The 26,065-nt window shown below is 35.7% G+C and overlaps 1 protein-coding gene across 1 annotated transcript in view; it reads right to left on the reverse strand.

The window, feature by feature from the left end:
- DIAPH3 (diaphanous related formin 3) overlaps positions 1–26,065 on the reverse strand; it is a 254,448-nt gene that overhangs the window by 109,416 nt on the left and 118,967 nt on the right. Inside the window, exons 22-23 of the mRNA XM_080376190.1 lie at positions 7,553–7,792; positions 2,354–2,483 (exon numbers count right to left, since the gene is read on the reverse strand). Coding sequence (XP_080232316.1) covers positions 2,354–2,483; positions 7,553–7,792 — 370 coding nt within the window. The remainder of the gene's footprint in view (positions 1–2,353; positions 2,484–7,552; positions 7,793–26,065) is intronic.

A 26,065-nucleotide genomic window follows, 5' to 3' on the forward strand; every position in this document is an offset into this window, starting at 1 on the left:
AATAAATACTGGAACAAAATACAACCTATATGGTTCACAGAAAAATTGAACATTGTATTACTATGATACAAAAGCAGAAAAGAATGATGTATCTCCTCACCCAACAACTTTGACCAACAAAGGAGCACATATGTAAACAGAACCTTCCTATCAGATGACAGGAAAAATCCAGACTGACTTTTTCTTTGTGCACTATCAGCAGCCTGTAACCCTTAAAGGTAACCTTTGGATCCGGTGGTATTCCAAATTCACTGAAAGTCAGAACTGCCACCAGTAAATACAATCCAGGATGGATTATTCTTGTTAAGCACTAAGTACAGTATCTTGGAATGGAGGAGAAGCTCTAAGCCCTCAATACCCAAACTCTGTTCTAACACAACCAGTATTTCTTCTGAAGTACATTTGACCAGATTATCATCAAGATAGAAGATTCCTCATGACTTCTCCTCTATCACTCTCCATGGCTGCCATAATGGTGCCTTGTACTATCTGCTATGTTCCCCAGCTCACTGTAGAAGCCTCAATGCAAATCATTCTTAGTCAACTTGTCAGTCTTCCATCAGCGTATCAGTAAGTTACATCAGACTAGTGAGTCTATTGTGTTGGATATGGCTGATCACAACCACAGCTTTTTTTTGAACTGATCTTTTGTTAAGCTCAAGCAAAAATAGCCACTTCATTACAAATTTACTCTGCAAAACTTGGTGCATATTTAATCAACCTGCTTTGTAACAATATACTTCTGCAAAAGTACTAAAGGTTGTAAAAAAGACCCATGAGCTGCAGCCTTTGGGATCCACTAGATTTTCCAAAATTGCAGTTCAGGAGGAGTCTTTCAAAACAAAATGGGGTTTTGCAGGTAGGGAAACAAATATAAAAATACACACCGATATGCTAATCTGTTAAAGACATACTAAACCTTTGCCTTTTTCATACACTAAAACAGAAATGCAAAGTATATGTCATATTAAACCGAAGTAAATCCCATATATAAACTTTAAAATATTGTCATTGATTTCCATCCTACAGCATATTGAGCAACATCAAAGATTCATCTAGTCAACAGTAGATACCTAAGAAACAACAGAAAGCATGGAATAACTTATTTTACCAGCTACTATTTGAATGGTCAGTGTTTTATATCTCAGAAGCTTTCCAGAAGACAATCAGCAGCTTCATATAGGATGACTGCCTACACTGAAAATAACGGTTTCTAATAAGGAACATTTTAGTTTTTCTGGCGGATACACAAAATTTAACCACAATACAGCCAATAACGTACTAGTACCGGGAAAAAAAAAATCCAAAGTTAACACTGAAAATAATACATGAAATACTAGATCTATATACAGCAAAAACTCCTTCTATTATCGGTACAGTCAGATGAAGGGCTTGAAACATTTGACAGCTATTCAAAAATATTTGAACTTCTAAATGGTTATAATGCACAAATTGGAAATTATAAGAACCACGACAACAGAAAGTGAACTCTATGTGAGTGACCACTATCTCAAGTTCTCTATCAGAAGCAGGTTTTGCAAAGCTGTAGCTCATGGCAAGGAGGCTGACTGAGGCATAAGAGTGACACTGTACAAAGTAATACTGATAAACAGTGATATTCTGCAAACTGACATAAACTAAAGAATGATTAACTGAGACAGCCCATCCAATCTTCTTTTCCTACAACAGCAGGACAGTGCTGAGGTGGCATCAATTTCTAACTCCATGCTTAGTCAGTTTAAATTACTTAAACTGTGATAAAATATGGAGAAGGCACTCTTAACTAAGAAATTAAGTGAAAAAAAAACCACTGCTGCCTATACTGAGGTTTACCATATTCTGTACTGCATGACGAAGCAGTAAAAAGAGGATTTTATTTTTCCAGACTTCCAGTGCTACTGTTGCATGAAAAACATCCACACAGGGAAGACAAAACTGTTCTCATGTTTAGGGGACAAAAAATGATTAAAAAAATCAAGTGATGGTATGACAGCCTTTCTGCATTTCTGAATTAAAAGACACTGAGTGATTGTACTACACTTACCATATAAAAGACTGAAAGCCAGAAATAGTTTAAGATCTATTACTAGAAAATAACTTTTAAAAGATATCAATTTTGGACAATGATTCTAGATGATATGTTAGAAGAAATGTAACAGGAAATCCTATAGTAAGCATTAGGGGACCAAACAATAAATACCTTCAAGATCACTTGCAGCAGCTCAAATTACCGATCTATGATACAGACTATTAATATCTATTTTTAAAATAATGTTAGTAAAAAAAAGCATCACCTTATATAAAAGACATGGGAATACACTCAGAATAAGAACTTTTAGATAGTTACACAAACCTTTACTAGCTTTATCTAAATGCTGAAATTCATCAACAAAATTCAGGACATCCTGATAGCTTTCTTCACACACTTCAACAAGAAAATGGAGCAACGTCGTTTTTTGATCTGCCGACTTCGTGTCCTTCAGCTAGAGAGAAAAAAAAGAAAAGTTAAAATACTAACGTATATTACTAATTGCTAACCCTAGAAAGGTAAGAACAAACTGTTGAACTGGTACAACTCTTTTAAAGAAAACCATAAGTAATGGGCTGTTTAATTTCCTTGCTAAAAGTCCCTAGAAAGATCACAACACATATTTTTAATTCTATTCAATATTTGAGTTCCATACTCGAAACTGGTACATTTCTCTTTATAAAATGTAATTATTTAAGCAATATAGCAATATTTTCAAAATGGTAAGTAGACTCATGAAAGCATAAAAAACACAAAAATCAGAGTTAAATCAGCAAAAACTAACGATACGTGATGCACATATCCACTCCATTTTATGATTTCCTTATGGGTGAAGCTAATTCTAGCCGAATAGTATTTATGTAGTGGAAGCTACAATCTCAACCTTCACAAATTCTTGTTGCTATCAGTTCTCAATAAGGCAAACAAATTCATAGGCTTCATTGCTTAAAAACTTCAAAAATTCTTAAGCATAACCTTTTCTTTCTACATCCTTTATCCATATACAATTATTTTAAGCCCAGCCATTTTAAAACTTGCAGCTACTTGTGTGAAAACACAACTGACAACTGGCAAACAGTCACTTACAGGTTTTTGGTTGTAGCTCCCTGTTTGAGCTAGTCTTTTAAATCATTGGAGAGACTTTCAGAAATGCAGAATAACATATGAAAGTGTTTCTTCACTACTTAAAATCTATTTCTGCATAAAACAATTTAACAGGAAAAGTACACATGTCCTTACGCAGATACAAAGTATGCACACATACTAAAGGGCTGCCACAATTGCACACAAAGTTCTACATCAGAGTTTGGTATTGGTGTTTTCTATTTGGGGTTGGGGTTTTTTGGGTTTGTTTTTTTTGTTTTTTTTTTTTTTGGGGGGGGGGGCAAGGGCAGGGCTGGGGCAGGCCAGGAGACTTTAAGGTGGTATTACAACTAGCACTATAGTACACAAGCAGAAGAATCATGTTAGTTTGTCTCAGCTTTAAGATGTATTTTTTCATGGTAACCAAACTAAAGTGATCAGCAATGCTCAATGGTATAAGAGTAACTACAGCAAGAAGGCAGAAAGAACAAAATGCCTCCCTTTCCTAAGAACATTCAAAAGCAGACACAGAGCTATATGGGGATTACTTCTGAATAAGGAACCAGGAGCAAAATCAATCCCAATTTAAATACATGTACACTTTTTTTTCTGTAGATATATTACCAGTTTTCCCATGGTTGCAAATTTCTTATGAAGAGATTTTTTTCACACTTCTTGTGCTCCTCAATATCCTCAGAGATCACTTAAAGGGCATTTAATTGATCTGATTTAAAAAACAAATTAGAGTACATTGTTTGCTTTTTCCACACTGTATGTAAATTAAAATGGAGAATTCTGTATGGTGGTTATCACTGAGGTTGGTATTTCATACTTCACTGTAAAAAATCAGTGATTATTTTCGAAGATCAAAATGATACTATCTTAGTAAATATGATGAGATATCCTCTTCCAGAATTCTTATCTTTTCCTTCAGATGAGTGGCTTAATAATAATGTAAGACGTAACTTTAAAAATAAAGATAAAATAAAACACATATATATCAAAACCAAAAAGTATATTCTAGGGTCACTACTGTATGCAGTGTTATTAAAAAAGTTAATTCTACTGTACTGGGAATCTTAGTGAGGAATGTCTTAATAATTGAAACATCACACATTTTCTATGTGACACTGCTTAGAATATATGTAGTTAACAAAAGTTAGTCTTAAAAGTAAACCAGTGTTATAAACATGCATATCATTTTAATGTATCGGTATTTAATAAATAATTATTAGCATACCGTATCTCTCTTCTGAGAATATGGACACATGTTCTCTGAGGGAGAACTACTACAGTTCAATTCTACATTATGCAGGGAGAAGGCAAGGTATGGAATTGTATCCTGCAAACTGGATAGTCCATATAGTTCCCTATGCATAGCTGGGCACCAATGAACAAGAACAGATAAATTGTATGTTCCAAAAATATTGCAGAAACCAAGATCTTTGAAGGACAAAAGCCACTGCAAATTTCTCAATTTCTCGGAACCCCTGCTGAAAACTGCTGTGCAAGACAACCAAGCAGTCTGCAATTTGCAGCTTTCTAGTTTGGGGCCTTGAAGGAATATTGGTTTGGGTGGGTTTTTTTTCCTGGTTTAATACTAATATTTTTAATAGTTGAACCAGTTTATTATTCTCAGAACAGAGGACATTAAGCATTAACCAAGACACTACAGATAGTTAGGAAAATCCCCCAAATTAACACATACATAATTTTACCTCTGTGTTTCCAGACAAAGTGATCTGTCTGTGTAAGACACAATTTCATAACCAGTGAAGGCTTGGCACTCACGGACTTCCTAAATGAGGCCACAATTGGATGAGGTAAATTAGGAACTGGTAACTAGTACCATGATACACACAGGATAGTAAATGCAGAATCCCAGTGATTCTCTCTGAAAAACTGTCAACTTTCAAAAGAACAAGTAGTTGACTGTACGTTGCACTTGTCCTGGGATATCTAGTAGCAGAGATGTGAAATTTTAGTCTCTAAGGGGGTCATAGTTGCTCTGTCTCCTAGCAAATCTATAATAGTTGATATTTCTTTCCTAATCATAGAATGGTTTGACTCAGAAAGGACCTTTAAGTCCAATGCTCCTGCCATGGGCATGGACATCAACACACTCATATTCAAGAACCATCAAGGTTGCGTTATCTTCCCCCTAGCACCCTGGTCTGTTTTTTTCAAACTAGCATGAAGTGATGCCAAATCAAACATATACGAAAACTTTGTCATTGGAACTTCATTTTTCACTTGCGCATTTCTTATGTAAATGAAACATATTGAGTACTACGATGTATGTTTATGCATAAATTAATAAAATCCTGGAAGAAGTAAACCAGTATCACCACTTCTAAATATATAACATGATACAATGTCAAAATTATACTGTACTAAGCATTTTGATAATAGGGAGCAAATTACCTCTTTTATAGGTTTTTGTCTACTTCACCTATAGACTACTGGTAGTGATCAGCAACTCTCTTGAGTAAAAGGTTGGAGTAGAAGCCTACTGACATCCTTTCCCATCTGAATTATTTCATGATTCAAAAAAACATGCACACACTTCCCAACTAGTTAACTAAGTACTCCATTCAAAATATAACTTATTTTAGCTCTTAATCTGGCCTGATGGAGACTATTTGGAAATTAATAGTATACCTGGATTTCAAAAGCTTTCCACAATCTTCTTCACTATCAAGTTCTTAACTATCTTTACAGTCAGAAAGCTTTCTTAATTTTTAAGCAAACTTCATTTGTTACCAGCAAAGCAAATTATTTAATCTCCTACCTTAACTACATAGAAAAGAAATGTTCAAATGCCTTCTTTATCATAAATTAATAACAGAAGGACACTGTTACATCCTCCTCACGTTCCTCTTCTTTCTTTTCTAAAATAAACACACCCAAATGCTTTTTTCTCAGTTTAGAAGTGTTACATGCTGCTATCATCTGTATTCTCACCAGTCAGTCTATATATTTTCTGCAGTAATTCAGGCAAGACTTCACTTAAAACTTATCAGCACCAGGCAAGCAGGAGATAATTACCATCTTTATAACACATAGAAGGACCACTAAAACAAATGCTGTAACCTCCTGTAAAGCTAAATAACCTGTAAGCATGCAAATCTAAGCAACTATGAGATCCTAGATTATCAAATGCATTTCATGCCAGAGCACTGTAGTTAGCCAGGACTTAAAGCCAATTTTCTAGAATATTGCCTAGCCATTCACTCCTTACTGTCATTATCTGCACACATCAGTTCCCTTTCCTATGTATAGTCCTTCATGGTATTCTTCAAAATTTTCATCTCCTAGATTTAAATTATTTCTCCAAGATAATTTTTTAATTTTGATCCATTTCTGCAAAGTGCCTGTAATATTTACCTTAATACTCTTTTCATAAGTATATTTATTTTTTTGTTGCCTTGTGCCTTAAAAATACAGAGAATATAACCAGACTTAGGACAGATTCTTGTAAAATCATGCATAAGTAAATGCACCCAGCTGGAGAGAGAACCTTCAGTAATTTCCTTCTGAATATGTTTTTCAAGAAATGATATTTTTAACTCAATAATTTAGTCTACTCTGTATTTCTCTAGGTGGCTGATGCATGCTTAAATGTTTGCGTTAGACTAGGGAAAGTATGCAACTTATGCTATATGAATTCTTCTGAAACATGGCAGAATAAGGGTGTTTGTTTTAGAGAATGTAGAAATTAACACACCATATTTTCTCTTGTGTAAAAAGATAAAGCAGCTGAGAGAAGACAGAGTACATACAAATTTCCAAGTAATCCCTTTCTCATAAGCACTGTTACATACACGTATACTCTGCAGATTTTGCAGTGATCTCCCACAGGGCACAGGAAAAAAACAACATTTAATAATGAGAAGGCAATTAGCATTAGAAAGGATTATAAATCAACACTCAGGAAAGTATAAGTCTTCTTGTATATACCTTCTATTAAAGTTGGAAATGTAAGGAAAATTATAAGAAACAGGGAACTGATGAAACTGAGCAACAATAAAAGAGAATCAGTTAAGGAGAAAATTGATGTAAAAGAAAAAACATACCTGTATTATAACAGATTAAAATGTGACAGTCTTAGAAATGCTCAGACATCTAAGACTACAATACTACACTATGATCACAGTGATATGGTCTTCCTTAATCCTAATGAGTTTGTCCGGGTTTTTTTATTACTCTTTCAAAATGGAATCTTCCGAAGTTTAAATGCAAGCCAGTCTCAAGACGACTGTACACAGATTAGTTGTATTGTTCAAAGCATCAACAAATGCTAAGAATTACGAAGAAGGAAAAAAACCCCTCACAAAAAATTAACTGCAGGAAAAACATCAAAACAAGGTATTTAAGTAGCATAATAAAAAGAAACAGAAAAGTGAAGGTAATACTCAACAAGAACATGTCAAAACTCACTTTACATAGGGAGCTGAGATTATATCCAAAGGTCTGTGCATTCCGAGAACCTGCATTCATATAGTTTCCCACTAACAATACTAGTTCCAGCAGCTTGCTAAAGCTTTTACTCTTCTTTATCTCTTCACAGGCAGCACTGACAGCCATGATGTCAGGTTTGATGTTGTTCACCTGTTCCTCAAACTGAAGCTTAAAAAGAATAGCACTGAGCCGTGGCCGTAGTCTCTTCACATTGCTCATCTGATTGAAAAGAAAATAGGAGATTTCCTTTAAAATTCATGGTACACTTTGGCACTGTACAAATGCATACAATCTGAAATGATTTATTGGTGACAGGCTTGAAGAAGCAATATATCCACTATAACTGATAGCAAATGAATGAATGAATGAGTGAGAGACACTTGGGTAAACAACTGAAATCCCATCTTGTGGTTAATACAAACTGCCCCCATCCTTTCCCAATAACTAGTATGTGTAAGCAATAAAAGATAAAGTGTCATCATATATCACATCTGTCAACTCATATACCAAATCCTATAAAACTAATCCAAGTTTATGACCCAGTAGCTGCAAAGTAATAAAAGTAGTTCACAAATTTTGTATAACTCAGGATGTACCAAAACTAGGCAAATGTCATTTTCTGGTGCAAATATTTAAAAGCTGATTTCAATAAGAGCTAACTGTAAACTTGAAGGAAAATAAGTTTTGAAAAACCTCAACTATGAAACACTTAATATAGCAATATGTTAATATATACCAGTATTCATACCCCACTATAGTCCTGTACAGTAACCTTATACATTTAATTCAGTAAAGCAAAATGCACTAAGGAAAACAGTAGCTTCTGTAAATCACATGCAAAAGACTTGGCTTTTTCTCTGATTTACTGGTCAGATATTTTCCACAAAAGTTTCAATCTTCCCAAACAGCTTAGGTCAATGAATTCCCACCCTAGACATACTGCAAGGGTTAAGGTCCCAAAACCAAGGATGTTGTAAGTATTTTAGATACTTCGTTGAACAAAGGGGACTCTGGATGGTTGTAAGATAAGGGATGGGGGTAACCAGGGGGCACCCAGATAATCTCATAGTAGACAACTCAGTCTTGAGAACAGATACACAGGACAAGAGAATGGCAACAGCATTGAAGGACATGGTCTTCTGGCCCCAGAATTGAGTTTGCGCAGGTCAATCAGTGGGCACAGTGAAGACTACAAGACTTCATCTGAAGACTCTGAAGACCCTGTTGACCACCCTGAAACCACCAGGGAAGATGACTGCACATGCAACCCATAGAAGATAACATACCATTTGCATTTTACTTCAGATAAGAAATCTTGAAGTAAAATAAGCAATCCTTTCTACTAACCACACTTTGGTTTTCATCACCAAGCAAAGCATGTAAATAGGATGTCTTTCAGATGAAATTAGGCTGAAAATCAACTCTGTTACTGAGCTTTAGTCCACAAACTGCCTCCAGTTTGGTCCTTAAGTAAAACACTAAAATGTAAGCACTTTGAATGTTGGCTCAGTATCAACTGTAGGCAGATATTCTGTACTCATCATACACTAAATAGCATCTAGCAGTTTGGTAAAATTCTTACTTAAGAACTGGTAAGCAAGGATAATGGGACTTGAAGTTAAACAGGGCATTTCACAGTGAAATAGAAATGGAAATACCTAAAATCCACCTAAAATGAATATAGTACTCTTACAACTTAACACCTAATTTAAGAATAAATACCCAAATTAATATTAAGGCACAGAACAGAGGCAAGTGTGACAAAACCATTCTTCCAGCTCCACCAGGAAGAACCAACATTAACTCCTTTTTGTGAAACAATTCACTTACTATATTTATATATGTACTACTACTACTCAGCATATTGAGAATAATATTCTTAAGTTTTGTTCTCTGTTCAGCCAGGGAAAATGTGATACTAGACTAGAAAAAACCCACAAAACTCCATTGAAATTATCCACATTTTTAGTTTTTGTCCCTACTCAGGGTGCAATAGAGATGATCAGTAACATTAAACCATGGGAACTAACAAAATAAAGTGCAAGTTGCATTGATTTTAAATGGTACTGCTGTCCCATAGGTGCGTTTATTACTCTGTGTGCAGTGCCAGTTCACACACTGAGTTGAGGTATTCCTATTCCTTTATTCTACTTCGCACAAAGAAGGGAGTTAGGTGGTAACCCACAAATGCCTAGCTCCCTGCTTGTCAAAAGTTTACACTATACATTTCAACAAGCCAAGACATCAGCATTCATTAGTTACAAGTTACATAACTCTTTCATTACTTAGTATTCAGTTTCCTATTTGTTAAGCAATTATCTCACTTCCTGTGTTAATTAGTTCACATGGTCAATTTCCACTTCTTTTTGAGTTGTGTGTAGGTGGGTAGGGATTCATGAACTGGTGGTCAATTGGTCGGTGGTCTTGATCTTCCCCTGACAGAACTACCTTTCCCCTAATTTTGCTGACCTCATTGCTTGTGATGAGCTTCCTATCAGCTGATCTGTCTTGTGGGGGTGCTTCCTTAGTGAAGTTCCTTTCCTAAACAAAAGGATTTGCTGGTGCTTGATGAAGAGTTTAGTAGGACATACAAAAAATGCTTTTAACCTGAATTAACAACTCATTTGTTCCAATTCTCTTAAAGTCAAACTACTCACAATATATTAATTTTATTAATCATTTCAAATCGGTATCAAACTCAAGATATTACAGAACCAGCAGATCATGTATCATTTATTGACTCTTGGCTTCTCAGACAGGCCGATTCTTGAAACTGAAATAATCAGGTACTGTAGATTACAAAGATGTGTTACACAGTCGTGAGCAAGCATATGTGTATGAAATATGCAAAAGTTTTCATCAGACTAGTTGAACTACAACAAATTAAATAGTTCTGTACATCAATATTAAGGATGGATGCAGAAATATGTAATCTAAAAAATCAGGAACAGGAGCACATGGCAGAAACGCAACAGAAATGCCACTGGGCTTATTTTATTATTGTTTTTAAACACTCTGAAATCCGTAGTTCATGTACAACACATTGTTGGCACTATTTGTTTACCTGTTTGCTAAGTCAGTAATTGAGAAGGGAGATGGAGAGTTCCTTTAGCAATATATGGTTTCCTCTATGACATGTAGTCTACAAATATATTCAAAGGGTAAAATCCGTACATCACAAGAGATGCTAAGAATTTGTGTTGTGATGTTGAGAGGCTTATGTTCATGCCCTATATTTTTTTTATACTCAGCATATAAGCATGTAAGTCTGTCTATGTCCTTATAGTGGAATCCTGAAAACAGAAAATAGAAGTAACTAAAAAGGGAAGTTGAAGTAGAAAGCTAAAGAGCGAGTGGACTACACATGTCAGAGAACACAGCCTGTGGGTAACAAATTGTTCTATTTTTCAAGTAACAGTCCACTAGAATATTCTTGCTATGTGCAAGTCCAAATGGGAATTGACAACTATCTCCAGCTATCCACTAGTAGCTCTCACAGTCCTTTATCCAACAGCAAAGAGAGGCTTTTCTCTGAAATACGGCATAAGTCAGAAGGCACCTGCAAGACTGTGCCATCTGGTAAATGTGTACTTTCACTGTCTGTTTTGTTGATGCCAAGTAAAGGAACATGTCTCAAAGGTTACACTGACGTATTTTGATCACTGAATGTGATTCATTCTTACCACAAGCTTGTAGAGAAAAAACACTTGCAAGGGTTCCAGTTCCACAGTATACCTTTCCTTAAAGGATCAACAGTGCTGAGGCTGGCTGTCAGATCACCTGAAAGTATTCCCATCCAAAAAGTAAAATAACAGTTACAGCCGAGCCAACTAAAAGAATAAAGTGGAAGGGCATCCCCTGTGGAAAATGTGTGGTTTTCATTATTGCAGCATCAGTGAACTCTACAGAGTGCTTAGTTAAAAGGGTGAATCCTTAACACTTATCTTTAGACTCAGGCACTTGAAAAGCAGAAAAAAAATAATCAAGTAAGGAAGAACTGATTCATTAACAAACCTTTTGCCAAGTTTGAAGCAAAAAGGACCCTGCTCAATCTGAAATGAGCAGTCAGCATGCCCAAATCTTAGTGAAGATCACCAGCATAACAGAAAGACCAAAGATGATTTCAGTGTATGGGAAGTCAATCCACAATAATGGACTGCTATTTTTGTTGAGATGTTTTTATGGTGATCTGGAAGTAGTACATCTTTCTTCACCTTTGACACTCTTTTTCCCAAATAAATGATAATACAGTCAAGAACTGCCAACTCAAAATTAAAATCACTTACAAGAAATCAGAAGGGCTTTATATTTACAGTGTGGGTATGTGTGCACACAAACAATTGAACTGATGACTCTTCAGCCTTCCTAGCACTGACAGAGGGCATGTCCTGTATTTTCTCCAGTTTCAATTATAAACACCTTGAATTTGCACCACTGACTAATGCTTGCAAATCCAAGATTTTCCTAAATCATATGCAGGACAGAAGAGAAGGGAGTGAACTGTGACACAGAGACATCACCTATCAGTCACCTCCTAGCTGCACACAGGTAGCTTTCTCTTGTTTTGTGGATGACAGCACACTGATGCACAGTGCAGAAAATCGCTGGCACTCTTTTTGATGGCATTACATTCAACAAATACAGACCAGCAAGACAGTCTGCAGATGTCAGAAATAGGGGCATTGCTTTTGAACACACCAGAAGTCACCCGTCTTAAGAAATACGTCTGAATTGCCAATGGGGGCAACACCACAGTTGTCAAAATAAGCTGAGTTTACAGCCTTCATGCTGAAATTCATCAATAGGTACATTGTACCATGAAAAGAAAGAGGTGATTTTTTTTTGTCTTATCCAAAAAATACAATTAGATTCACTGACATCTTGATCAAAATGGAACTCAAAGACAGCTTTTGTCTCTCCAAGTTGAATTTAAGATAATGGTATTTTCCTAAAAAGGAATCATCCAAGAGTAAGCGGGTCAGAATTTCCCAAATTCTTCTAGTTTTAGCAGACCTAATGTAAGTCAGAGAAGCTATTTTCATTAAAAGGTGCATATGGAGCAGATGCCACTAGACTTTCCTCATGGGAAATGAAGTCAAGAGTTTAATACACATAAAAATCCTCTGTAAAACCTCTAATTCAGCCAGATAGAAAAAAAATAAATTATATCATACGTCAAGGGCAGAAGTCATTGAGGAATTCGAAGTAGCATAATATAACATCAAACCAAATGGAGGAAAGTTTCTAAAAGTAAAACAGATCTAGCTGTATTTCAGATGCAAAAATCTGATCAGCTTAGGTCTAAAATAAATGCTTCATCTGTCTGGCTACTACCAGGAATCCAGATCCTAATGAAAAGCAAGTCTACACTATTATTGTGAGTCTCCCAACATACAGGCCAGGAAGGTACAGAGGATGAAGGTCTGGATGGGAATGTCTGAAAACCATGACAGCAGGATTAGCACTTTCCATCAGGTTAAACCACCATAACAACTCCAACATAAAAGTGGAATTTGATGCTGTGTAAGTATTTAAGCAATACACAGTGGTAACTGACCACAGTAGCAACTGATTATGATGTCTTTGATGTGACAGATATGACCCATTTCAAAAAAGCTCAGGTTTCTAGCACATTCATATTTAGTATAGTCTGAGCCAACAAGTTGTCCAAATTAACTTCGTAAGCAGGAAGGTATGTGTCTATGATGATGACAGTACTGGTAAGGAAAAAGCATTCTACTGCAGATCTTCTGTAGTACTTTCAATAAAGAATTCAATAATGACCATGGAATTTTTATCCCTACAGTTATTTAGTGTATTTGGAACCATAGATAATCTGTGGCAAAAACAGTCTGACATGAAGTGTCACATAAATTAATACGGTAGCAGACGTGGAAGACAGCTTGCATATCTTGGAGAAAGTTCCCCAGTTCTACAAAATCATCACAGGGAAAGTAAATCCTAAAACACCTAGGCTCCATAGGAGCTCTAAATTCTGAAGCTGGAACAGGTGAAATATCTGCATAGTAATTTCAAGCTCCAGGAATCCAAGAGGTACTGACCAGCCTCAAGATTCTTTCAGAACAGCTGCCCTCCATTAGCCAGTCACTTAGATAACTTGCTCTATTTTGGTAGCTAAATTCCAAGAAAACCTTGAAGCTGCTGAGATTCAAAATGGCAGGATTGTGTATTGATCATGGTCCTTCCTCAAAACAGAAGTTTTTTTTTCTTAAAATGTTCAAACCACAACACGTACATTAGAAGATTCCTTACATTTCTAGTGAAGCAAAAGCATCAAATCAGATTCAGGACAGACTCTTCAGACATTCAGAGGAATCTGCAAAATGAATGGCTGGAAGCAAAAGATAGAGGACCCTTCAAGACAAACAACCTTATTGATCTGAAATTGTGGAGATACTGGCAAGAACTGAAAGAGATAGCCTATGTGTGTGCTAGAAGAAACAACAGCCAAACACTTCCAGCCACCTGAATTAACATCAGACAACAGTAAGACTTTTTTTTTTTAACCTATTCTTAAGATTAGCTACCTGAAATAGTTTTTCCAAAACTGAACAGGGGTAAGAGTGTGACCTACTGGTACTGAAACTTTACAGGAACATTGCTTCATGGTTCAGCATCACAATCTTTCAGTGACACAGAGGAAGTAACATAATCCAATCCAATCCAATGGCAACTGCAAGCACTAAGCTCAGTGCAGATGATGATGGTGACTTTCAGAAGGTATTTCTGGAGCCTGGTTCTCCATCCTATCCAGGTTCAAGGTTTGAAAAACACCAACATTACAGGAGTTAAGGATGTTTTCCCTCTAAACAATATAAGTAACTTGACTACAATTTGTCATAAAGATTTTTTTACTTTCACAGATGCCATATAACAGACAGTTAATCTTTGGCAACAGTCCTGGAAAGGCTGGAATTACTGATAGAAAACACTGACAAGGCAGAGCAGCAGATACACATGACTTTTAGAAGACAACAGAAGAAGGTAAGGTTTACAGACAGAAATTAACACGATCAAAATATCACACATCACAGATACTCCTCACCACTTCAGGATTTCAAACAAACTGAAATGTCCCCAGGTATGGCTGTGCCAAGCATAAAGTATTGGGAAAGGCAGAGTACCCCCTATGCAGATACACCAGTAGTATGATATTTTCCAGGCAACAGTGAAGATCATTAATACATTCTCAGTTATCCTCAATGAGGACATACAGGTGAAACCATCAGCTGAATATGGAATTGATCATTTTAAGTGTCTGCTGAATTATTTAAGACAAACCAGCCTTCATCAGGCCTCACTCTAATCTTCAGTTTACTCTAGTGAAATCTTTTCCTTTGGTACGAACTCATTAAAAACACATCCATCAACGAACAAGCTGTGAAGCCACATGAGTATTGCTTGCCGAATTCTATTTGGGTTAGCTATCAGTGTATTTCACAAGGTCTGGGCATTAATTATTTCTGAAACAATATTTCAAAATTCCCTCATTTTTATCTTTGAGTAAATAAAAGTGATCAAGGAAAAATCTGTTTCTTTTTTTCCCCATTCCCACACAATATGGGAAAGTATTTCCAAACATCTCAAGATTTAAAAGAAGAAATTAAGCAGAAACTATCACACACGGCTCTTGAGACACTCTTCTCAGGTGTGAGACTGTAGAGGTGCCTTACCCAAGGCCAAATGTCCACCAATAGCACCCTGACAAGTATTAGCAACTTTTCACGTCAGAAGTGTTTACAAGAACACCAAAACTATTATTTTTTAAATGGAATTACATTTATGGATTTAAATCCATATTAATAGATTAAGTATGCAGACACTGCTAAGCCTACATGTTTACTACTGGATTCAGCTCCCTCCATGCAGCATAACCAAATCAAAACTGCTTTTGGGAACAGTTCCTGGTGCAACAGGCAATTACCATAGGTTGGCATGGATAGGCCTGAAACCTTAACGTCGTTGTGTGGGCAAGAGAGTGGAGAGACGTGTGGAGAGAGGTGGATGTGTGCTGCTGGGGAGTTAATGGGGAACTGTAGTTATAGACCATACTTAGCTGGAGCACCAATAAAGCCTAACCTATCATAACAGCATCCAACTCTCTAAAGAATCAATTATATTTTCAGTATTCTGATACTCATCTATATATACTGCATCCCAAAATAACTTAGGGAAGGTGAGGGCAAAGAGCTGGAGCCACAGGATATGGGACCAAACATGACCATGCACCTCTGTGCCTCCAAAATAGCCCTGAGATGTCAGGTCCAAGAGGTGCTGAGATGCCTGCTAGATACCAGTTCTGAACAGCTGGAACATGCTTGTACCTAGCTTCCCTATGATGTGCTTGCTGATCCATATTCCCCATGATGAAAAGGAGACGATGTGCTTTGTAACCATTATAACTTGTCTTAATAAGCCTATCTGCTTCTGCCTTATTCTTGAGTCCTCAACTATATGATTGGATGCACAGTTCATGAGATCTCTTGCTATGTCCAAAACCATGGCCAGAAATTGTTTAGGAAAGTGCAATTCTGCACAGGCCAATAGCATACCAAAAGCCCTTTTTGCTCTGGCTACATCATTAGGTTGATGTGATTCCTTCCTGCTGTATCGTTCTTTAACAGAAACAGTAAGGTTAGTACAAATAGAAACATACGCATGTACGCAGCAGAAAACACAGCAGCACAAGGGTCAATAGAATGAGCTGTATTTCTTCATAGGACACCATTCCCAGCAAATTGCAGTGGCAAGTTGAATATGAGCCAACAGTGTGCCCTGGCAGCCAAAAGGGCTAACTGTGTCCTGCAGCACATCAAGCACAGCATAGCTCGCTGGTTGAGGGAGCTGGTTGTCCCGCTCTGCACTATGATGGTGCAGCCCCACCTTAAGTACTGTGTGCAGTTTTGGGCACCGCAATGTAAGAAGTACATCAAACTTCTCAGAGTGTGTCCAGAGGAGACACTAAGATGGTGAAAGGTCTTGTTGGCAAGACTCCTGAGGAGTGGATGAGGTCACTTGGTTTCTTAGCTTGGAGAAGGCTGAGGACTGACCTTATTGCAGTTGACAACTTCCTCAAGGAGGGTAGCTATAGAACACAAGGAAATGGAATGAAGCTGCACCAAGGGAGTTCAAACTGGACATTAGGAAAAGATTCTTCACTGAGAGGGTGGTTGGTCACTGGAACATGTTCCCCAGGGAAGTGGACATGGTACCATGTCTGTCAGAGTTCAAAGAGCATCCGGGCAATGCTCTTAGTCATATAATCCAGTGTCAGGTAGTCTTGTGAAGAACAGGGAGTTTGACTTGTTTAACCTTATGGGTCCCTTCTAACTCAAGATACCCTATGATTATTCATTTACTTATTAGCCCACCAGCAAACTGTAAGTATGTATTTCAAACATAGATTCCAAACAAGGGAAAGAGAACACTAGGTGGCAACCTGGCCAAGGTTTACAAGAAGCTGAAGATAGGAGATTCTGAGAAAAGACAACCAGACAACCTCATAGCAACTGATGACTTCTGATCATTTGTAAGATCTGTCCAAAAAAGCATGCTGTCACCAATCAAGAACAACCACAGAGACATAATAAGTTGTTCAGAGTCACTTGTCCTCTGTGATCCCGACCAGAATGCTTGGACATGCATATGGTGGTGCTCTGAAGAATGTGGGTATGATATCACAAGTTAATTAAATCTATAAGGTACCAAGCAGGTAAAAATCAATTTATATCAAGATTTTGTACATAAAAAAAAACTTTTCCTTCTCCATAAAATCTCACAGAGATTTTTTTCTATGGCTCATTTTCCCATGCAAACCTGAAACTTCAAAGCTTTAGTTACTGTAAACTTCTCTCTTGCATTTATCCTTCAACTTAGAATAAAGTTCAGAAAGTTTATTTCAAACAAGCAAGCAATAAGATGTCCTTATCAGTTGCTTCATGATGCTTACAATTTTAGTATCTCAGAAAAAATCCCCAGGCTCAGATCTAATTAATACAGATGAACAGTAAGATAATCTTTAGCGCTTGAATTCAAAAAGCACTGAACAAATGTTGAATCACATATGTTTTATAGCTTTATTAAAAATAATTATAATGAACTCTTTAGTAGTCTCTCAAATAAATATATATTATTTCTTTTCTCACATTATATATCTTTAAAGGTCCTAACCTTGCTTGCTTGAAATTAATACCAATGTAATATAGGATCACATTTTTTATTATGATTTGAGCAAGTGATTGCCGTTCTCTTTGTTCTTATTTTCAAAAAGTCCTACACAACTGTTAACAATAACTCAGAAGAGCATTTAACTTAGACTTCCTATTTATTTACACAATAATCTATTGTCAAAAAAGGTTTGTAAGAGTTCTTTTGGAAAAGCTACTCTACAAGTCATGTTTACCAATAAACCTCCTACATATCCGTATTTTTCTTTTATTTTGTCATCCGCAAGTTATTTTCCTGTGAAGATGAATTGTACCTCCATGGTCTAAATCCCTTTATTTTACCTGCTTTTTACTCTTGAGATCACCCATGGTGGTGTTTTCCTTTTAATTTTCTCTCAAGAGAATACCTAAATGAGCATTATTTTTTTCTGAAGTTACCAGCACCTTCACTTGGCAGTCAGATGGGAGCTTCAGAAGGCCTAAGCAAGAGAGAAGAAAAGCTGAGCTGTCCCCAGGTGTGTCAACAGTGGACTCAAGACAGAGCACTGCCCATGCCTGGACTCCAAAGGAAAAACATACCCTAATGGAGTAGAACTGAAGCAATGTTAGATGGTTTAGCTCACATAGCCAGAGAAAGGCCCTGTTGCTCCTGGAAAGCCACACAATACCTGACAGTTGTACTAAAACAGGGAAAAATCAAACATTATCTAAGCAACCAGCCTCACAGCTAAAACAGCTATGCATGCATATTGGTTTCTGTCTCAGCTGTAACTGGACACACGATGCATGGTCATCAATGTTCAAGACAGACATAATCTTATGCCACCCAGACAAAACCATTAAAGTCAAAAGGAAGCCGAAACTCTAGATGATCAAGCAACAGCTAGAACAGCACACAATATAATTGTGTGCAAGTAAATAAGAGAAACCCTTCAACTTCTGGCAGGGAATTGTCCAGTATTTCTTGGAACTATGAGCAAAAACAGAAACAGTGAAGCTGTCAGGGCTTCAGTAAAAGGACACAGCAACAGGACTAATAAATACATTCAAGGCTAGTAGGCCTCCGTCTTTGGAAGAAGCAATTGAGAATTCCAGACACAGACAGGACCACTCCTTTGTACAATGCACTTCTGAAGGAGCCCAGCCTTTAAGAATTCCACACAATTAAGGCAAGGAACTTTTACCAGCTAGAGAGTAAAGGTGAGAAGAAAATTGAAATACAAAAAATGATGAAGATGGAAGGACAAAAACCAGCAAAGAGCTCATAATCAACACTGGAATACAAGAAAAAGATAAACTATAATTGCTGTAACAGGGATAAAGATAAGTAAGAATATAGCTAAACTTATATTTGGATAAGAGTCATGGGATATATTGATACAGCAGAGTGAATGTCTAAATGACAGGTGAGATGTATTCTAAAGAGTATGCAATGGACCAAGTTTTGAAGTAAAATCAGAGAAAAAGAAGTTACTGCAAGCATGAATGGAGATAAGAGTACATGGAAAAGTGTTTCTACCTGTCAAAAAAACTGAGATAAAGATAAGTATTTTGCAAAGACAGACAAACTAAATGCCAAACTGTTTGCATTAGAGAAAAAAACAAGATTCAAAAATTGTAAATCGGGCTGACAACAATATCTGGGATCATCAGAAAGTAAAAGAAAAGCAACTGTTACATGAATCAACGGACATAAGAGTCAAATATTAGGTGTTTCAGACACAAATACTGTAGATGGTTGAAGCATGAGACTTGTCCTACAGAAAATTTCCTCCTCAATTTTTGTCATACAAACAAAAGAATTACCTTATGCTGCTCTAATAGGGCAGGAAATTCTTTATACAAATGCCCAATCTTCTTTTACAAAAAAAAAAAAAAAAAAAAAAAAAGATATGTAGCATAGTTCAGCACAAAAAGTGCAGTTAAATAGATACTAGTTTTGTAGCTAACATACAGTTGCCCAGGCCTGATTTAGAAACATTAAACAAAAAATGTGAGGTTAAAAAAAGGCTTTATTTGTAACAATGATTTCCAGAGTCCAGTCATTTACTTCAGAAATCTCATTTGTTATTTAGCAAAAATACCTTCTTAAACTGGGATAAATCATCATTTTGTTATTACTTCTCATTTTACTTCTAAAAAAAAAATCTAAACTGTTGGCTTGGCATCCCAACATTTATTTCTAATTTATTATTTCTGTGATTAAAATTCTTCTTTCACTAGAATACTCACAAAACTTAGAAGATACGTGATGTGAGTTTAATTACCACATCCTTACAATATTCAAAAGCTTGCTAGTGGTTTCCCATTCACTCCTGGACTGTGAGTACAAAGAAAAGGAAGAATCACAGACAAATTCAAAAAGGAATGCAATGGTTCTCCAGTGTTTTGTCATCTTGTTTGTGTAGTAGAAAGACACTTAATCAGTATACCTCAAGAACTCAGTTATTTCTTTGCCCAGTAAATTTTAGCAAAATAGTTCAGTGTTTCAGTATCGTTATCATCTCTTATGCAAAAGACCCAAAGAAATAGGCTATATTGTATACCCCAGGTATAATGAAAACTTCTAGGGCTGGGTGAGACTACATAAGAACAAAAGCCTTTGGAGAAAGATGTCTGAAATGCAAAGCACCATTGTTGATGGCAAATACATTAGGTTTTGTTTCAGACGAAAGCCAATTATACACCTGTACTCAGAAGCAAGGCTTGAACAGTGGTATGGCAATAGCTCGTCAACGAAAATCCATTAAACAGAAAACTACATTTAAAGTATCAGTCACAATTAATAAATCTAACTAGTAACTATTACATCAACTTCACTGAAAACAAATGAGATTCAAGGAGTAGATAATTTAGTAATGTCAATATTGTTTATTTGATACAATGACAGAGGCTACAATCCAAAATTTGAAAAAAATATTCTGTAAACCAATAGATTTTTCTCAGTTGAAAAAAAAAATACCTGCAAAACAAATCAACACTGTTCTATGCTTTAAATCCTCAAGTGACATAATACTTATACTGCCAATTGGAGAAAGCACAAGGACGAAAAAAAATTAAAACCACCAAAAAATCCAATCTTCAAACAACAGTCACCTACCAGTATAACCACCTAGCCGAAAGCCCATTCATCTCGGATGGGTCTGACATTGCAAGTAGGCTGTCATATGACTACTCATTTCTAAACACAAAGATAATCTTCACCAATAATAAATTTTATAGAATATATCACCCAGTATCAGTCATAATCAATGAAACCTCCAAGAAAATATGGTTAGATTCCTTTAGGAGGAAGTTTTTAGCACTAAGTAAAACCAAGTACAAAACCAGACGTACAGTAAAACAAAATGCAATTGTATATTTAAATTTGAACAAGTACAAGCATACTTCATCTAGAATCTGAGCAACAACACACCACATTCAAAACAATATCAACTTAAGATAACACTATGAAGCTAAGTTAAAGTGCTTATTTAGTAAGATGAACAGATTTAAAATAGCTTTCATAAAATAGCTCCTGGATGTGTGCAAGAAAAAAAAACCCAACCCAGTAACATCAAACACCAAACTCCACAGTAACAGGTGATAATATCTGTGTTCTGAGACAACAGCCTGGACTAAGTTAAAGAAAAAATGTCCAGGAAAATAAAGTAGCTTATCTGAAGAAAACCTAAAGTCTGGAAGAGAAGATAAGGTTAATAAAGGATTTATTTTATACTTACTGCTGAATGAACAGAAAACATGAAAGTGCAAAATAATGTAAAAGGAAGAGAATAACTGCAGAAATCACAGAAGGAACCTATAGAGTCACTACAAAATAAAATTAAAAAAAATAGTAATAAAAAAAAGCACCACCACAAGCCACACTCATGAAGGGAACCTGAACTGTTTAGAGTCATGACCTCAATGTCTTTAGGCCAACAATAAAAGTTTATTAACTTTACTTGAAGTAAAACATACAATACTGTAACAGTCTCAGCATGCCAGTATCTCGGTACATGTCTAGCTGTTTCCTCCTGAGTACCAAATCTTGAATTTGAATTCTAAGCCAGAAAGATAAAGGAAGGTTTCCACTACAAGATTTTTCATTATCACACAAGGACTAATAAACCATTTATTCACTATTTAGACTCTTCCTTGGGAGACAAATAGTTTAGTCATTCCGTTAATCACAATTTTAGGGGAACGTTAATCATAGCATCTCTGAATGCTCTGAAATACTGTAACAACACAACACTACTCACCTAAAAGATAAGCTTGAAAGTCTTGTATTGCGTGTTTAAGTTTGATTCTCCTAATTTGAAAAGCATAGCAAAAAATGAAGCATAAACCAGTACTTTTAAGCAAAAAAACAAACAAACAAAACTAAAACCAGCTATACTGAGAAGATTCCTATCTGCGCCAACAGGAGTTCTCAAAGAAATGAGTTCTCAGCCTGCTCCCCAGCCAGAATAAAGCCAAATATAGAAGAGCTTGAACAGACTGAAGAACTTTGATGAAAAGCAAATGCATACAATATTCAAAAAGTAAAAAAGACCAACTTTTTCAAAACTCCCCCCAAGAGAAATGGAGAATGTTTCCTGTTAAAAAGTGATTGTAGCTTGTTCTCTGAAGTCATCTCTACTAGAACCATAAAAGGAGTGACAATAAAAGAATTGCACCTAATGACAGGATTTGGGGGGTTTTTGTGTATTTTTGGTTGGGGGGGGTGTGTGGGGGGTGTGGTTTGTTTGTTTTTTGTATGGTTTGTTTGAGGGTTTTTAAATGCTTTGCATGGAAAACTAGGGAAAACACACACCTGCACTGTTCAGTGGGAACCTGGTTGTTCCTTCAGGGAAGAAACTCCACCAACTCTTGAGATATAAGAACTCATTATTTAATGCAATGTTTTACTGAGTTATCACACTGCCTAAATTTTTTAAGAAAAAATTATCAAATCAGTTGGGCCATGTCCAGCAAAACTTGACCTATAGTGCTACTGGTCTAACTCTTCTCATCACACTGACAGTCCCATCTAACTGAATAAGTTTGTCTGAAAGAAATAACTAACAGTTAAAAATGTCTACCAATAATGTTGCATCTTGTCAGTCAATACAAGTCAATCAATGTCTTACACTAGATAATTTTACATTTATTTAAATTTGAATACTACCAAATTTCAAAACACACAGCAAATGGACAGTGGACTAAAATTGATTACTTAAGATGTAAGAAAATCTTGAATTAACTTGCAGGGGTGCTTTAAAATATAACCTCATTTACAAAGTAACCCATAGGTAGTGCTGAAATGGGAATAATTAAAGGAGTAATGTGACTGAACTGAGTATCACAAATGTGTGTAACTATGTTCAGAAATTTTATTACTCATAACAACACATGTAGCAGAAAAGAGTTAGACCACAGAATGTTGGCTGGTTATTAAGCAAACCTCTTTTTGCTTGCCAACTAAAGTACCTTTTTAGACAAAACTGATCAGGATAGCCAATTCTATAGTTGTAAAATAGTGAGAATACTGTTCGCATAGACACAGTAATATGGTATTAAAAATACAGCTAATAAATGCTCAAATACTACAGGAGTCTTTCTGAAAGAATTAAAAATAGAGATTATTCTTTAAAATTAAAAATAACAACTGTTACAATGGTCTAATGACAGCAAAAATTAAACATTTTTTTCCCCCATAAGGCAAGTTTCTTTCCAAAAGACATCTCATATTTAGTATAAGGGCTCCTATCAATTGGAAAATTGGCACACGAAATTACAAATTTATTACTGTTGTTAGTATGCCCAATTGTATTAAGTCTGACATTGTTAAAGAGCAAAAAACAGATTTGTCAGCTGGGTGAAGTTCAAATACAAAATAAAAGTATTAAAGCAAGCTTTAGCTTATGTGGAATTCATTTTTAAATACCTCTTTTTGAATCAATGTTTTTTCTTGATAATAAAGTAGAAAATATGCTTGCTACTTAACTTTGTATTTTACAAATTCAATTAAAATGCATAACCCTGCATGTAATTGTCCTGTATAAGTATTTTCCCAACGAAACAGTTACATACATATTACTGTTAGAAGAATTTGGCATGGTCAGATAGGTGTCTACTCCTCAGCCAGTCCAGTTTATGGTCAAATTTACTCATGTGAATCCATCTTTACTGGCATTTTGTGGCAATTTGTTGGACTCAAATGAAGCTGCTGAGTTTAGACATGTTTATCTCTGTCGTCCTGGCAGACAGAGTTTGAAACAAGGTTATCAGGGACAAGCATTGTATTTAGCCTACTTTATTCAGAACAGCGCACTTGAAGTTTTCTCAGTAAGACTGATACATATAAATCTCTCTACATCAGCAATCTACCCTTTCAGTTATCTAATATTAAATTCTCTGGAAAACCATGAACTTTTAATATTAGTGCAGCATTTATAAAGCTCAATTCCAGAACAGACACTTTTTTTTTTTTTTTTTTTTTTTTTTTAGAAAAACTAATGCTTGTTTTTTACATAAAACTTAAATATAAAACCCCAAAATATTTACATGGAGGGTCCAGTTCTGACAAGCACAGAAAGACTTGCCGTTGTGGCACCAAATACCACAGGAAACAAAAACAAAAATAGAACTCGACAAAGTCTTTGTAAAATATTCCGTTACTATCTTTCTCCTCTTATCCCGTGTTATCTATTTCACAGCATTATCTAATGTCCGAGTCAGCCAGATTTATGTTAAAAAACTATGGTAGAGGCAGAAATGGAAGAGATTGCTTTATTTGCTTTTTTATACTCACTCTTCCTAACCGATCTTTATCCCCCCTTCCTTTTGTCCTTCATCAACTCTTCTCCAAACATTCTAACTTCTAGATCAAATGAGCCAGGAACTCTACCAACAGCTTTTATTCATTACACAAGGAAATTTCATTCCTAAGGCACCACCAATCTCATATACTGGTTGAGATATGGGCCTATGAAGAAATATATTCTTAGGAAATGTATGTATTACAATGTATTAATTAAAATTTGAACATGCAAGACTCCAGACTAAACCTAGTATGTCTGATTACTAATTTCATCAGACTTTTTAATGGCATTTAAGATGAAGACTTACTTTGAGAACAAGGAAGGAGTTTGTAGAAGCTAACATAGCTGTTTCACCCTACAGGTTTTGAAGAAATTTGCGGAGGGAAGATGAAAGTGAGACTATCTCTTCTTATCAGATAAGAGGCGTTCTATACCATAGATGTGGCTATATTTTCCAAGCATGCCCAGTTAATGTCTGCTGTACATCAGCTGCAGTAGTAGTTCATGTTCAAGAATGAGAAATAATATGCAAGTGAGAAAACAAAAACATTCAAAGCCCAGAGCCATGGAAAATCTCAAGAGAATCGGACAAGTCAGAAGGTACAATTTAAGTTAATGTAAATTATCTTTTTAAATTATTACAGTGATTATTTTGGAGTTTAGGTTTTTGTTGTTGTGGTGGTGGTTTCTGGTTCTGCTTCTTTATTAACAGACATTAATATATTGATACATCTTAACTTTATGTTGATTAGCACAACTGAGTAAATAAACGTAGGAACTCTCACTTATGAAATTACAGATTTAAACCAAAATTTCCACCTGGAGAACAGTTTCCAACATAATAATCATTATCACAGCCTCTTACCAATTCTTACCACCAAAAAGTTAAATACAGTTGGACATGGTAGATTTAACTGCTAACCTGTTTCTCTCTTTCTAAAGCTCGGCAATATAAACTAGACTGGAAATAAACCTAAAACTTGCCAGTGTGAAACCTACCTTTGTGAAATTACTTCTATTTGCTGAATTGAGGAAACACATATATCAAAACAAGTGAAAAGGTAATAATTTCTCTCATTTTAGACCTTTGTTGTTCTTTGCAAGCAACAGAAGTTCTGAAAGCATTAGTTTCACATCTCATAAAACAACAAATATCCTGATTAGATTTTTTTTTTTGACAGAGAATACTTCTAAGGATTTTATTCAACAACCTTTTCAGAGTGGTGATAATTTAATCACATAAAGTAAGGTTAGTATTGGGATGAACTATATATAGATCCCTTGAATATGTGATATAATCTCAACAAGAAATTAAAACCAAAATATTTCATTACCTTTTGTAACTAAGACATTTGGACCAAGAGAAATTGATAATTTGGCTTTAATCAGAAAACTATATATGAAAACCTTGGAAAATAAATAAAAGTGTTAAAAACCGTGGTGGTGTTCCTAATTTTTTTCTGGCTTCCAAACTGTAGTTAGAAGACTCCCAAAAACATAGAAATCAACATTACATT

Source organism: Falco punctatus (assembly GCF_963210335.1).
Source record: "Falco punctatus genome assembly, chromosome: 2".
Lineage (NCBI taxonomy): Eukaryota > Metazoa > Chordata > Aves > Falconiformes > Falconidae > Falco > Falco punctatus.